The sequence below is a fragment of the Scyliorhinus canicula genome, chromosome 7, assembly GCF_902713615.1.
Source record: "Scyliorhinus canicula chromosome 7, sScyCan1.1, whole genome shotgun sequence".
Classification (NCBI taxonomy): Eukaryota; Metazoa; Chordata; class Chondrichthyes; order Carcharhiniformes; family Scyliorhinidae; genus Scyliorhinus; species Scyliorhinus canicula.
In genome coordinates, this window is record NC_052152.1 from 65349001 (window position 1) to 65363621 (window position 14621).

At 43.7% G+C, this 14621-nt stretch overlaps 1 protein-coding gene across 5 annotated transcripts in view; it reads right to left on the reverse strand.

The window, feature by feature from the left end:
* Positions 1 to 4394: 4394 nt before the first annotated feature.
* The window catches only part of arl13b (ADP-ribosylation factor-like 13b), a 123479-nt gene continuing 113252 nt past the window's right edge, over positions 4395 to 14621 (reverse strand). For 3 of the 5 annotated variants that reach the window (XM_038802188.1, XM_038802184.1, XM_038802185.1), the window contains 2 exons: positions 7596 to 7674; positions 4400 to 7505 (listed from right to left, as the gene is read on the reverse strand). In XM_038802188.1, coding sequence (XP_038658116.1) covers positions 7598 to 7674 — 77 coding nt within the window. In that variant the 3' untranslated portion in view covers positions 4400 to 7505; positions 7596 to 7597. Of the gene's footprint in view, positions 7506 to 7595; positions 7675 to 14621 lie in introns of all 5 variants that reach the window. The other 2 variants (XM_038802187.1, XM_038802189.1) reach the window with 2 other exon arrangements.

Sequence of the window (14621 nt, forward strand, 5' to 3'; positions counted from 1 at the left end):
AGCCTGGGGGGGGGGGGGGGGGGGGGGGGAGGGGGGTGGGGGGGGATACCGGGTTGCTGCTGGAATGACTAGGAAGGAGCCGATGAGGGCCGGGGGGGAAGAGGAGAGGCGCTATCGCCATGGGGAACGGGTCGAGCGGGGTATGCTGGCCTGGGGCGAACATCTATGGCAGGGGAGGGGGGCGGGTTGCCCTCTGATCCGGCTGATTACCTGGAACGTGAGGGGGCTGAACGGGCCGGTTAAGAGAACCAGGGTGGTCTCCCATCTAAGGGGCTTGAAGGCGGATGTGGCTATGCTCCAGGAGACCCACCTGAAGGTGGCGGACCAGGTCCGTCTGAGGAAGGGATGGGTGGGGCAGGTTTATCATTCAGGATTGGACGCAAAGAACCGGGGGGTGGCGATTCTAGTGGGGAAGAGGGTGGCGTTTGAGGCGGCTGAGGTGGTGTCGGGCAAGGAGGGCAGATATATCATGGTGAGGGGTAGGCTGCAGGGAGAGAAGGTGGTGCTGGTGAACGTATATGCCCCGAATTGGGATGATGCTGGCTTCATGAGGCGCTTGTTGGGCCGCGTCCCGGACCTGGAGGCAGGGGGCCTGATCATGGGGGGAGATTTTAACACAGTGCTGGATCCCACACTGGACCGGTCCAGTTCAAGGATGGGTAGGAGACCGGCGGCGGCCAAAGTGCTGAGGGGATACATGGACCAGATGGGAGGGGTGGATCCCTGGAGGTTTGGGAGACCGAGAGCGCGGGAGTATTCCTTTTTCTCTCACGTCCATAGGGTTTATTCCCGGATAGACTTTTTTGTCCTGAGCAGGGGGTTGATCCCGAGGGTGCAGGATGCCGAGTATTCGGCCATAGCGATTTCGGACCATGCCCCGCACTGGATTGATCTGGAGATGGGGGAGGCACGGGACCAGCGCCTGCTCTGGCGCCTGGATGTGGGGATGCTGGCGGAGGAGGAGGTGTGTAAGAGGGTTCGGAGAAGCATTGAGGGGTATCTGGAGACCAATGATACGGGGGAGGTCCAGGTGGGGATGGTCTGGGAGGCTCTGAAAGCAGTGATCCGGGGGGAGCTGATCTCCATCCGGGCCCACAGGGAAAGGAGGGAGAGGAAGGAGAGGGAGAGACTGGTGGGAGAGCTTCTGGAGGTGGACAGGAGATATGCGGAGGCACCGGAGGAAGGGTTGCTGGGAGAACGGCGCAGGTTGCAGGCCAATTTTGACTTGTTGACCACCAGAAAGGCAGAGACACAGTGGAGGAGGGCGCAGGGTGCGGTATATGAGTATGGAGAGAAGGCGAGCAGGATGTTGGCGCATCAGCTCCGTAGGCGAGATGCGGCTAGGGAAATTGGGGGAGTGAAGGATGGGGGTGGAAATGTAGTGCAGAAGGGGACAGAAGTAAACGGGGTCTTTAGGGACTTTTACGAGGGATTGTACCGGTCGGAACCTCCGAAGGGGAGAGAGGGGATGGAGAGCTTCATGAACAGGCTATGTTTCCCAAGGGTTCAAGAGAGGCTGGTTGAGGGGCTGGGGGCGCCGATAAAGTTGGAGGAGCTAGTCAGGGGGATCGGCCAAATGCAGTCAGGTAAGGCCCCGGGGCCGGACGGGTTCCCGGCAGAATTTTACAAAAAATATGCGGACCTGGTGGGTCCCCTGCTGGTGCGAACTTTCAATGAGGCGTGGGAGGGGGGGGGGGGGGGGGCTTTGCCCTCGACGATGTCGCAGGCACTGATCTCTTTGATCCTAAAACGGGATAAGGACCCCTTGCAGTGCGGATCATATAGGCCTATTTCACTCCTTAACGTAGACGCTAAGTTGCTGGCGAAGATCCTGGCTACCAGGATAGAGGATTGTGTGCCAGAGGTAATTCATGAAGATCAGACAGGGTTTGTCAAGGGGCGGCAGCTCAACACGAATGTGCGGAGACTGCTCAATGTTATCATGATGCCGGCAGTGGAGGGGGAGGCGGAGATAATGGTGGCACTGGATGCAGAGAAGGCGTTTGATAGAGTTGAGTGGGGGTACCTATGGGAGGTGCTGGAGAGGTTTGGATTTGGGGAGGGATTCATCAAATGGGTGAGGCTGCTTTACGCGGCGCCGATGGCGAGTGTAGTCACAAATGGAAGGAGATCGGAGTATTTTAGGCTTTATCGTGGGACCAGGCAGGGGTGTCCCCTGACCCTCCTGCTCTTTGCACTGGCGATTGAACCACTGGCCATGGCGTTGAGGGAGTCAGGGAAGTGGAGGGGTCTGGTGCGGGGGGGGGGGGGGGGGGGGGAGGGGGAGGAGCACCGGGAATCGCTGTATGCGGACGACCTGCTGTTATATGTGGCGGACCCAGAGGGGGGAATGCCGGGGGTGATGGAACTGTTAGCGGAATTTGGGGGCTTCTCGGGCTATAAGCTGAACTTAGGAAAGAGCGAGGTATTTGTAGTGCACCCGGGAGATCAGGAGGAGGGAATTGGGAGGCTCCCCTTCAGGAGGGCAGTGAAGAGTTTCAGGTACCTGGGGGTGCAGGTGGCCATGAGTTGGGGGGCTCTTCATAAGCTTAACTTCACCAGACTAGTGGAACAGATGGAGGAGGAATTTAAAAGGTGGGACATGGTGCCGCTATCGCTGGCGGGCAGAGTGCAATCCGTCAAAATGACGGTTCTCCCGAGGTTCTTGTTCCTCTTCCAGTGCTTGCCCATCTTTATCCCTAGGGCCTTTTTAAAAAGGGTGACCAGCAGCATCATGGGATTTGTTTGGGCGCATGGCACCCCGAGGGTGAAGAGGGTCTTCTTGGAGCGGAGTAGGGATGGGGGGGGCTGGCGTTGCCCAACCTCTCGGGGTATTACTGGGCGGCCAACGTGTCGATGGTGTGTAAGTGGGTGATGGAGGGGGAGGGGGCAGCATGGAAACGGATGGAGAGAGCGTCCTGTGGGGATACAAGCCTGGGGGCCCTGGTAACGGCGCCGTGGCCGCTCCCTCCCACGAGGTATACCACGAGTCCGGTGGTGGCGGCTACCCTCAAGATTTGGGGGCAGTGGAGGCGACATAGGGGAGAAGTGGGGGGCTCGATGGAGGCTCCGTTAAGGGGGAACCATAGGTTCGTCCCGGGGAACATGGATGGGGGATTTCGGGGATGGTATAGAGCGGGCATTAGACAGCTGAAGGACCTGTTTATCGACGGAAGGTTTGCGAGCCTGGGGGAGTTGGAAGAGAAATTTGGGCTCCCCCCGGGGAACATGTTCAGGTATCTGCAGGTAAAGGCATTTGCTAGATGGCAGGTGGAGGGATTCCCTGCGCTCCCCGCGAAGGGGGTGAGTGACAGGGTGCTCTCGGGGGTCTGGGTCGGGGAGGGGAAGATATCCGATATCTACAAGCTTATGCAGGAGGTGGAAGAGGCGTCAGTAGAGGAGCTGAAAACTAAGTGGGAGGGGGAACTGGGGGAACAGATCGAAGACGGGACATGGGCTGATGCCCTGGAGAGGGTAAATTCTTCCTCCTCGTGTGCGCGGCTTAGCCTCATCCAATTCAAGGTGCTGCATAGGGCCCACATGACTGGGACGAGGATGAGTAGGTTCTTTGGGGGTGAAGACAGGTGTGCCAGGTGCTCGGGGAGTCCAGCGAACCATGCCCATATGTTCTGGGCATGCCCGGCATTGGAGGAGTTCTGGAAGGGGGTGGCGAGGACGGTGTCAAGGGTGGTGGGATGTAGGGTCAAGCCAGGATGGGGACTCGCGATCTTTGGGGTTGGGGTAGAGCCGGGAGTGCAGGAGGCGAAAGAGGCCGGTGTGCTGGCCTTTGCGCCCCTAGTAGCCCGGCGAAGGATTTTGCTACAGTGGAAGGACGCGAGGCCCCCAAGCGTGGAGACCTGGATCAATGACATGGCGGGCTTCATTAAGCTTGAGAAGGTTAAATTCGCCCTGAGAGGATCGGTGCAAGGGTTCTTTAAACGGTGGCAACCTTTCCTCGACTTTCTGGCTCAACGATAGGGTACTGGGACAGTAGCAGCAGCAACCCGGGGGGGGGGTGGGACGTTGATTATGTTAGCTTATTTTATTTAAATTTGATTTATCTAATTTTAATTTATGGTTAAGTTCTCTTGTTTGGGGGGGGGGGGGGGGAATGTGATACATGTGATGTTACGGTATGGGGGGAATTGTGGGTGTTATGGGACTGTTAGTTGCATATTACTGCTTTTTGCTATACTTTTTGTTATATTTTCTGCAAAAAATTCCAATAAAAAAATTTAAAAAAAGAAAAAAAAGAAAAAAGATTTATAAGGCATGCCCCAGAAGTGTTTGATCCGAGGTTATCAGGGGTAAAAAAATAAGAGTAATTACTATTGGGAGTTGCACTAAACCTTCATCTCCCAACTAATGCTGACAGAAAAAGAACTACGCAACAATTTCAAAAGGTATTATTTTTATTTTAAAAGATCATAAAATGTTCAGTTATTAAATAAAGCCCCAAAGTATAATACAAGTGATTTTAATCAGATAATAGCTTATGACTAAGACATTTTACAGCTACATTTCCACTCTGCCACATAGTATCGACTTTGAACAAACTGATAAATAAATTTATGTTTCCCATATAAGTACTTTTAAAAAATGATTACTGGATTACAAATAGATCTTTTATTACAAATTGTTCAAAATAATAGACATTACTACTTTCAAAAAGAAGTGTGATTAAGTAAGCTTGGGTTTAAAGCACAATGTAAAACAAAATATTAAATTTGTAATACTTGTTATTGAAGTTTAAAACATAAGAAAATAACCTCTCTTTTTTACAAGAAACTTTATTGCAAACCAATGAGGTGGATTAAAAAAACTTTCAGAGCACATAAAGTTTAACACTTTGCTTGTCCTGGAACAACAAAATAAATACTATCAATTGACTGTGGTAACATTTTCGTTGTGTTTCGATTAAGAAACAAAAATTATAATCAGAAATATAAATATTTTGATACAAATATTTAATGATACAAATCTGACAACTTATAATGCTCTTCCCAAAAATGAGTTCCCAATATTGATGGTATTTTGTCTCATAAGGTAGTCAGTTCAACCCCTCAATGTGCAGTTAGCCAATTTTATAGTCATGACATAAGGTCATCAATGTGAAAGATTAACTGTTTCTTCCTCCGTGGATGTGGTCAGACTTGCCGAATATTTCCAGCATTTTTATTTTAAATTGGGGTGTGTGTTAACGACAATTGATCTCAGTTTCCCAACACTGGGGAAGTTGTTTGGGTAGGTGGGCGGTGGGAATTAAAGGGTGTAAGCAACAGCACAGGAAATCAGATGATTTTTCCAACTTCGGATCACTTTCCACTGGTTCCTACTGGATGCGTGGTCATCGGAAGAAAACAGACTTAACTCAACTGCAACAGCCCATTGGTTAAATACATCAGCGTTTGCAGTACAAAATAAGAAAGTCTTTCTAAAATTGCACAAGAGTTTAATCATCTAATTTTCCCAATATCAAAGATTCTGAGGCTAATAGACATATAAATCCTACTTGATAAGTTATTAGATAGTTGCTGGCATTCTTTCTTCAACATGAAGCACCATCAGGCAAGGAAAGAGGGAAGATGAATGATTGGAGGCAGGGTAAATATGTCTGTAGAAACCCCATCTTTAGCTTTGCTTTTTGTAGTTTTGATTGATGAAGCAATAGATCAATGTTAAGACAATACAGTAAGCTCATCTAATGAAATTTATTAATAGGTTTTGTTCATTCAGACCAATGTGGTATAGTGTAATAACACTGTAAAAAGGCAGCAGATAGGAGCATAAGTGGGGAAATGCGGTTATTGACTATGGTAGGAAGAATAGAAAGTGTTGATATTTTTAAGTGATAAGAAACTATTAAAAGTTGGTGTTCAGAGGGATTTGTGTATCCTTGTACATGAAGCACAGATAATATACAGTTATGGCAAGCAATTAGGAATGCAAATAGTTTATTCACTTTTATTGCAAAGCGTTTGCAGTACAAAAATAAGAAAGTCTTTCTGAAATTGCACAAGAGTTTAATCATCTATTATTCCCAATATCAAAGATTCTGAGGGGGCTCGACATGGCAGATATTGAAATGCTATTTTCCCTGGCTAAGAATCTAGAATTAGGGGCCAAAATCAAAGGATAATGATTGAGATGTGGAGTAACCTCTTCCCTCAGGGGTTGTGAAACTTAAAAATGCTGTGCACCAGAGGGCTGTAGATTCTCTGTTATGGTGTATTTAAGGCTGAGATCAATATACTTTTGTATCCTAAAGGAACCAAGCGATATGGGGATCAAGGGGGAAAGTGGAGTTGTAGTTGAAGATCAGCTATGATCTTACTGAACAGCGGAGCAGACTTAAGGGACCATGTGGCCTGCTCCTATTTCTTATGGTCTAACCAAGTAATTCACTGCTTCCTTTTCACAACACATAATATTTATATAAAAATGCAAGATTCTTTCTTGAAAGATATACAAAGTGCTTGGAAAACTGTCTCAAACTAGTTCGGTAAATACAAATTAACTATTGTAAGCAAATAAACTCAAAACATTTCAAGAAAAGGAATAAGCATTACAGAAACAAGATGGGTTGCTTTATCGAGATAAAAATCTAAATTTTAGCGACAACTTTCATGAGTGACCATTGAACTATACTACATTATACAGCTGTTCTCTATAAGAACAGATCTATCACATCTCAGGATGGAAAATACAAGCCACCTCTAAATAATGTTTCATTTGACTATAATCTATATAACCGGTGATTTGTTTTCTCTGATTGCAGAATATGTCAGTCTTTTAAAGACAAGTGTTTCTGCAATGTGAAGATTGGAATATTTTTGTAAGCAGCTATTACACCATATACAGTCAATTCAAAGTATATGAGGAAGGTGAAGGGATTACTGCTTGCTAATATTACATGTAACATTTTTGCTCCTTGGAACATCTAACACAATATCGCTAAATTGGTATTTGCAGACTTCTAATTCAATTGAGTTTCAAGACTGCTTCAATGTAAGTTCTTTGTAGAACTTTGAAACAAAATCTAAAATATCTGCAGTTCTAAACATAATTAGTTACATGACTGTTGTATTTTCTAGAAAGAATGCTCAAAAGACACAAGCTTGAAAAGCATTAAAATGTTCTGTACTATACAAATATCAATACTTATGTTAAAAAGGTATTTTTTTTCTGTCAGGTTTCAGTGCATCTTCATGAATGTTTCAACCAATACAAAATTCTACTGGCTTAAACAGCACAAAAAATACTTTTGTAGTGTACTGTCTCACTGCTTCTTTCTTTTCCAATGTTTACAAAATATACTGCATGCCAATGTATCTGTTCAAGACTTTCCTTGAAGCTAAAGTTTTTCCATTCCAACCATTTATTTGCATTGCAAACATGCCAATGCAGTTCCAATGGCGTCCTCGAATGCAGAATGGAAAGCTCTGTTCTGTCCTGAAAAGTGACAATAGATTCATTTTCTTCTTGATAAGTCCTTTAGATCTTTTCTGATGAGAAAGAATGAACCACAAGTTTAATTTTTTGAATAATACTTCAAATATTATCTTTTTGTTTAAAGCATAATAAGAGATCCATACTGCTAGGAGATGACTTCTTGGGTATCAGCATTTGGTTTCTGGCTCACTTGTACTGGTGGTAGTGGCTTACTGTAAAAATCTGTCAAATAAGTTCAAAGGAAAATATAACAGATTTACATTAGAAAAAATGGGATTTCCTGATTAACGCCAACCAAAAGTGCAAACTCATTGTGAAAACCTAATTTCTTCTCAAAATAACCTGAGTTTTGTTTCCACAGTTATTAACATACTCTGAAACCTTCGTCATGAGGGTAAATTCTGTTAGAAAGGTAATTTTCATATGATTGGTCTTCAATAACATGATCATATTGTGTTACTTTTAACAACAGAGTCTCCCTTCCATTTATTTTTAGACCATCTATCATGTTCATTACTAATAGTAATTTGGTAGTACAGAACTTGGGAATTGCTGACAGAAAACAAAGCTTTGTGTCTTCCACTCATCAATACAATTCACAAGAATACTAAATGTAAAGAGAACAATTAATACTTCATAAGAGAGTACGAATTGACTGGCAAGTGTACTCTGATTGGTCGAGGTACTACCATGGAGAATGCACCAGTTAACTGGTGGCTGACAGTTAACTGCCAAGTTGTCTCCTTTTTCAGCAAAGCTCATGTTAATTTCTCTTGTGACACTTCAGGCAATTAATTACTTTCGATTGGAAATGCGGTAACTGTTCCGTGAGCAAAGTACACACCAATTCTCATCAGATCCTTATGAGGAGATTTATTAATGTAAATGAAATAAAATTCGCAATGCGTGTTCACGATACTGCAAAGGTCAATGGCTAATTAGCTGATCAGTGACATGCTATAATTGGCCCAATTGAATAGGTCACATTGGATAGGTGGAATATCAGTCACTCAGTTATTGTGTGTATATGTGCATGCAAGAGTGATATTTTTGGGAGGGGAAATGGTGCACACATTGAATTTTGCTTTAGTATGACTCAATATGAAAGGAAAGAAAAAGGGAGAAAATGGTTTTATTTTTATTTCAGCAGTACATATGAACATTCAAACTAGGAGAAGTAGGCCATTCAGCCCCTCGAGCCTGCTCCATCATACTGTTCCGAGTTTCATATTCTCATCTACCCTTGGTAACCTTTGATTGACCTGGCTAGGAAGAATCTATCTACCTCTGCCTTAAAACTATTCAATGATCCTGCTTCCACTGCCTTCTGAAGTAGGAGCTTTCAAAGGTACACAACCCTCAGAAAACAATTATCTTCATCTTTGTCCTACGAGGGAGACGCACAATTTTAAAACAGTGCCGCCTTGTTCCAGACTCAATCACAGAATTGATATGGTGCCAGAGGCCATTTGGCCCAATGTGTCTGCACCGGCTCTCCAAATGAACGGTTTAGTGCCATTCCCCTATCTTTCTTTCGTAGCCCTGCATATTGTTTCTATTCAAGTAATGCCCTCCTGAATGCTGCGATTGAACCTTGTCTCACATCACATTTACTCCTTTTGCACATCACCTTAAATCTGTACCCTCTCATTCTTGATCTTATGAATGGGAACAGTTTCTCCTCATCTACTCTGTCCAGCCCCATCATAATTTTGAAGATCTCTATCAAATTTCCTCTCAGCCACATTCTCTCCAAAAAGAACAGTTCCAACTGCTCCAACCTATCCTCATAACTGAAGTTTTTCATGCCTGGAACCATTCTTATAAACCTCTTCTGCACTCTCTGCAACACGTTTACATCCTCCCTATAATGTGGCCTAACAACTGTTTTGTATATTTTCAGCACAATCTCCTTGCTCTTGTATGCCCCTATTATGCCCCTATTAGGAAAACACAAAATACTATATTCTTTATTAACAGCTCTTTCAAACTGCCCTGCCCCCAATCACAATAAGAAATATCCTCCCCGTGCCCATCTTGTCAAGACCATTCAGGATCTTGTACACTTTAATCACCCTTCATTCCTCTACACTCAAGTGGAAACAAGCAAATCTGTCCAATCCTCATAAAACCGTTCATTCCAGGTGTCAATCTAGTAAACCTCCTCTGAACTGCCTCCAATACATTTACAGCAATGCTACACAATAAAGCAGAATTATGACAACTAAAATAGTAACTTAAAAACAGTAAAGATTACATATTAATAAAATTGGGGTGGTTAACTGATACTTTCTTACTTTTATTTTCTTATCTAAACTATTTTTCTTAATATCCTTCCAATTATTCCTTCACATGAAATAGCCATGATAAAATTTGCCAAACATCTAGAACCTTAAATGTATTCCTCTCCTGAAAATATGAAATTATTTGTTAAAAAGGTATAATTCTACAGCTGGTAGTTGCTTTCTGGTACTTGGCCCACAAAGATAAATATCTATTTAGAGCCTTGGCCATGCCTATTAACAGACTGTTGACTTATTGAAAGCATTATAACCAAGCCAAAACCTACTAACTACACAATATCTACATAGATGTACTTCCAGCAAGGGCCACTAGATAGCAATCACATGCCAGAATCCGTGTAGCTAGAGAATGCTTCCAATATATTGTAAACTCATCATCAACACTGTTGCCATCTAGCTGCAGCATACTGGTCTCCTCCACTTTGGTAAGACCAAATACAGATTGTGTGCTCACTGTGCTGAATGCCTCATTCAATCCGCATGACTGAGCTGGTTGCCTGCTATTTTAATTCTCTGTCCTAATCACACTCTGACCCAACATCTATAAAATCCGTAGTGTAGGATGCCATTCGGCCCATCAAATCTGCACCGACTCTCCAAAAGAACACCCTACCTAGGCCTAATCCCTCGCCCTATCCCTGTAACCCCAACTAAACTGCACATCTTTAGACTGTGGGAGGAAACCCACACAGGTACCGGGAGAATGTGCAAACTCCACACAGAATCACTCACGGCTGGAATCAAATCCAGGTCTCTGGCACTGTGAGGCAGCAGTGCTAACCATTGTGCCGCTGTACCACCCGACCGGTTTTCTTCTGGGAGAGTTTAAACCATCTTGGATGGGAACGAGGATGTAACATTAGAAAAAAAACAGGATCCACAAAGGATTAGGACAGATTGGACAGTAGAGTAAGAAATAGTAATGATTCGTATGGGGTCAAACTAAGAAGGATAGAAATAAAGTCTAAATTAGCTTTACAGTGTATGTGAACACACAATGTTAAATAAAGTTTATGTGTTGCAGGTGCAAATAACCACATCAGAATATGATGCAGTGGTAACAGGGACCTATTCAAAAAAGGATAGCACTGGGTTATAAATGTTCCTGGATACAAGGTAACCAGGACCGGAAGGCAGAGGGGTAATAGTATTGATTAGGGGTAATAGTATTGATTAGGGAGAATATTACAGTGCTGTAGAGAAAGGATGCCCTTGAGGAATCAAAGACATTTGGTAGAATTAAGGAACAATAGAAGCGTATTCTACAGGTCACCAACTAGTCAGAAGGAATCAGAGGACTTACGAGTGGCGATTATATTTTTAAAAATATTTATATTGAAAACGTTTTCATTGGAACAAAATAGTATAATAATATAAAACAAAATTGCTTCAAGTTACAATGTAAGAAAGAATACAATCAAGAACACATCCAAACCTACCCCCTACCATTAAATAAATAAAACCTTCAACAACTGATGGTGACTAATTTCTTAAAAAAGGAAAAGAATGGCTGCCATCTTAGATAGAACCCTTCCACCAACCTCCTAACAGTGCACCTGACCCTCTCCAAATGCAGAAACTCCATGAGGTCACCCAACCAGACAGAGGCAGTGGGTGCAATAGAAGACCTCCACCCAAGCAGAATTCGCCTCTGAGCTATTAACGAGATAAAGACGAGAACATCCGCCTTCACCCACGCTTGCAGCACTGGCGAGTCCCTAGAAATAGCCACCAGTTGACACGGCTATAGTTTGATATCAAGAATTTCAGATATCGTGTTAAAGAAAGAGATGCAAAAGCTTAACAACTTGAGTATGATTAGCCGCCCCGCCCTCCGCCCTAAGAACTCTGCTCACAGCTGTTGTTCACCCCCAAGAAAAATAACTTATTCTTGCCTTGGCCACCACCATGAACTGGATCAGACTGAGCTAAACACAAGAGGACGTGGAGTTGACCCCAAGAGCCTCACTTCATACCTCCTCAACCAGAGTAGTACCAATTCACCCTCTCATTTTATATTCACCTCATCTGATGGAGCCGACTCCGCTGATATGATCTGACCATAAATACCTAAAATACTCCCCCACCAGCCCTGGCCAAAGATAAAATCCATTTCAACAGGGAGGACGGTGGTGCCAGGGGAAAAGAAGGAATAGTTTTCCACAAAACATCACAAACCTGGAAGTACCTAAACATATTGGGTGCAGGGAGTTGACATTTTTCTGACAGCTCCTTGAAACTGGCAAACCTTTAAAAAAAAATTGTATTTAATCAATTAAGGGGCAATTTAGCGTGGCCAATCCAACTATCCTGCACATCTTTTGGGTTGTGGGGGTGAGATCCACACAGACATGGGGAGAATGTGCAAATTTCACACGGACAGTGATCTGGGGCCGGGTTCAAACCTGGGTCCTTGGTGTAGTGAGGCAGCAGTGCTAACCATTACGCCATTGTGATAAAACTGGCAAACCTTCCATCCATTAACAGGCCCCCAAACCGCTCCAGACCCTTACCTCACATGTGCTAATCGTCGGGTCCAAGCTCGTCGGCACGAAGACATGATTACTACAGATGGAGGCTAACAATGACATGGAGCTAAATTTAAAATTCGGCCTGAACTGCTTTCAGATTCTCAGGGTGGACATCACCACCGGATTCAAAGAAAATCTCAGGACAGAAATGAAGCGAGGCAGTCACTAAAACACATTAACTAGAGCCCCTACTGGAACCCGCCTCTATGTTGCCCCAAATGGAACTCAGATCACTAAGCCACCCCTGCACTTTCTTAATATTGGTAGCCTAATAATAAGATAACAAATTGGGTAAAGCTAAACCACCTGACTTGTCTATTCTTGTGGAAAAAAGCTCGACGGATCCTTAGGGTCTTGCCCACCCAAACAAAAGAGGACATTAACTTGTTAACTCAAACTCAAAAAGAATCCTTTTCTGTTGTGGGTCGATCTCTCCTCTCCTGGGTGAAGAAGGCGAGGTATTTGTCGATTGTGATTTTGGACCATGTTCCACATTTTGTGGATTTGGCCCTAGAGTCAGGTCCCTCCCAGTTCCTAGAGTCAGGTCCCTGCCAGTAATCAGAAAAGTGCATCAGACACTAAAAAAATAAATAAAAACCTCAGGAGGACATTCATTTTTATAGCCTGAACCCTGCCCGCCAAGGACAGAGGGAGATTATCCCAATTCTGCAAGTTAGACTTGACCCCATTCACCAGACCTGCATAATTTAATTTATGGAGTGAGGCCCAATCATGGGCCACACGGATTCCCAGATAACAAAAGCTAAATCTGGTCAGGCGGAACGGCAATATCCCCAATCAGTTATGCTAATTCTCTGATTCGTTATGTTACAGATGCTATCTGGCCATTAGTTGTTGTTGGTCATAAGAACGCTTTTGGAAATTATATGACAGGACAAAGTTAACAGTTGCTGGGACATGTAGATTAATTATAGAAAATCTAGCAGGAATTTGATAAAGGCAAATAATTTGCTTAGCTAATTTGATTGAGTTCTTTACAAGTTAACAGAGAAGGTTAGTGAAGATAGGTTTCTCAAAGGTGTTTGATAAAGTGCCACATAACAGACTTGTCAGCAAAGATGAAGACCAAAAGGACAATAGGCTGGTTGGCAGAATGGGCGGACATTTGACAGATGAGACTTAATGCAGAGAAGTGTTAAGTGATACAATTTTGTATAAAGAATGAGGAGAGGCAGTATAAAATAAAAGATACAATTCCAAAGTTGGTGCAGGAACAGAGACCTGCACATGTTGTTGAAGATGACAAGGCAGGTTTAGAAATTGATTAAAGACCTTTATAAATAGAGGCATGGAGTAAAAATGCAAGAAAGTCATATTGAGCCTTTATAAAAACTGGTTCGGCCTCAACTGGAGCATTCATGTCCAACCTGGGTACTATCATTTAGGAAGCATGTGAAGGCTTCAGAGACAGTGCAGAGATGATTTATCAGAAGGCTGAAGAACTTTAGTTATGTTGATAGACTGAAGAAGTGGAGCCTGTTCTTGGAGAAGGCAGAGAAGAACTGTGAGAAGAGATTTTCAAAATCACAAAGGGTTTAGGCAAGAGTAGGTAGAAAAAGAACTGAAGGGGTCGAGAACCAGAGGACATTGATTTAAGCCGATTGGTAAAAGAACCAATGGTGACACAAGAAGAAACCGTTTTATTTAGTGAGTGGTCATGATCTGGAATGCACTGTTTTGAGAATGTGGTCGGCAAATTCAATCATGCCTTCAAAAGGAAATTGGATAAATATCTGAAGAGGAAAAAATTGAAAGGTTGCAGTGAAAGGACAGAGGAGCTGGCCGATTAGTTCCTGCAGAGAGCCGCACAGACATGATGATTGAATGGCCTCCTTCTCTGCTGTAATCATTCTATGTTCCTTGAAGTGTTCTAATGAAATTCACCTGAGCCTCAAGTACACTATCTCATCTTTCAGTTAGGCACTTTATAACCTCCATATTCAACGTAAGAGTGCAATAAATTAAGAGCAAGAATACTGTTTCTGGCACCATCACCTTCCTGTAGGAACACTATTCACAATGCCCTATGCTGCTCTTGTTTAGCCTTGTTCTGCACTGGAACTGCACTGTGATCAATTAATTCAGATTGCATTAAGACCTTCCTAGTCTGCTTCACTCGGTAACTCACTATTTTATCCTGTTGAAGTGTTGGAACAGTTCATACACAGTTGAGCAACAAATGCGAGCCTTGCCAGCAACACTCAAAATTCCAAGCAACATCAAAAAAGAACACAATTTAACTTTGTAAATATCAAGATTTTAACACAGGAGATCATTCTGTTGTTGGTGCTTATGCTGATTTGGATGTTGACTT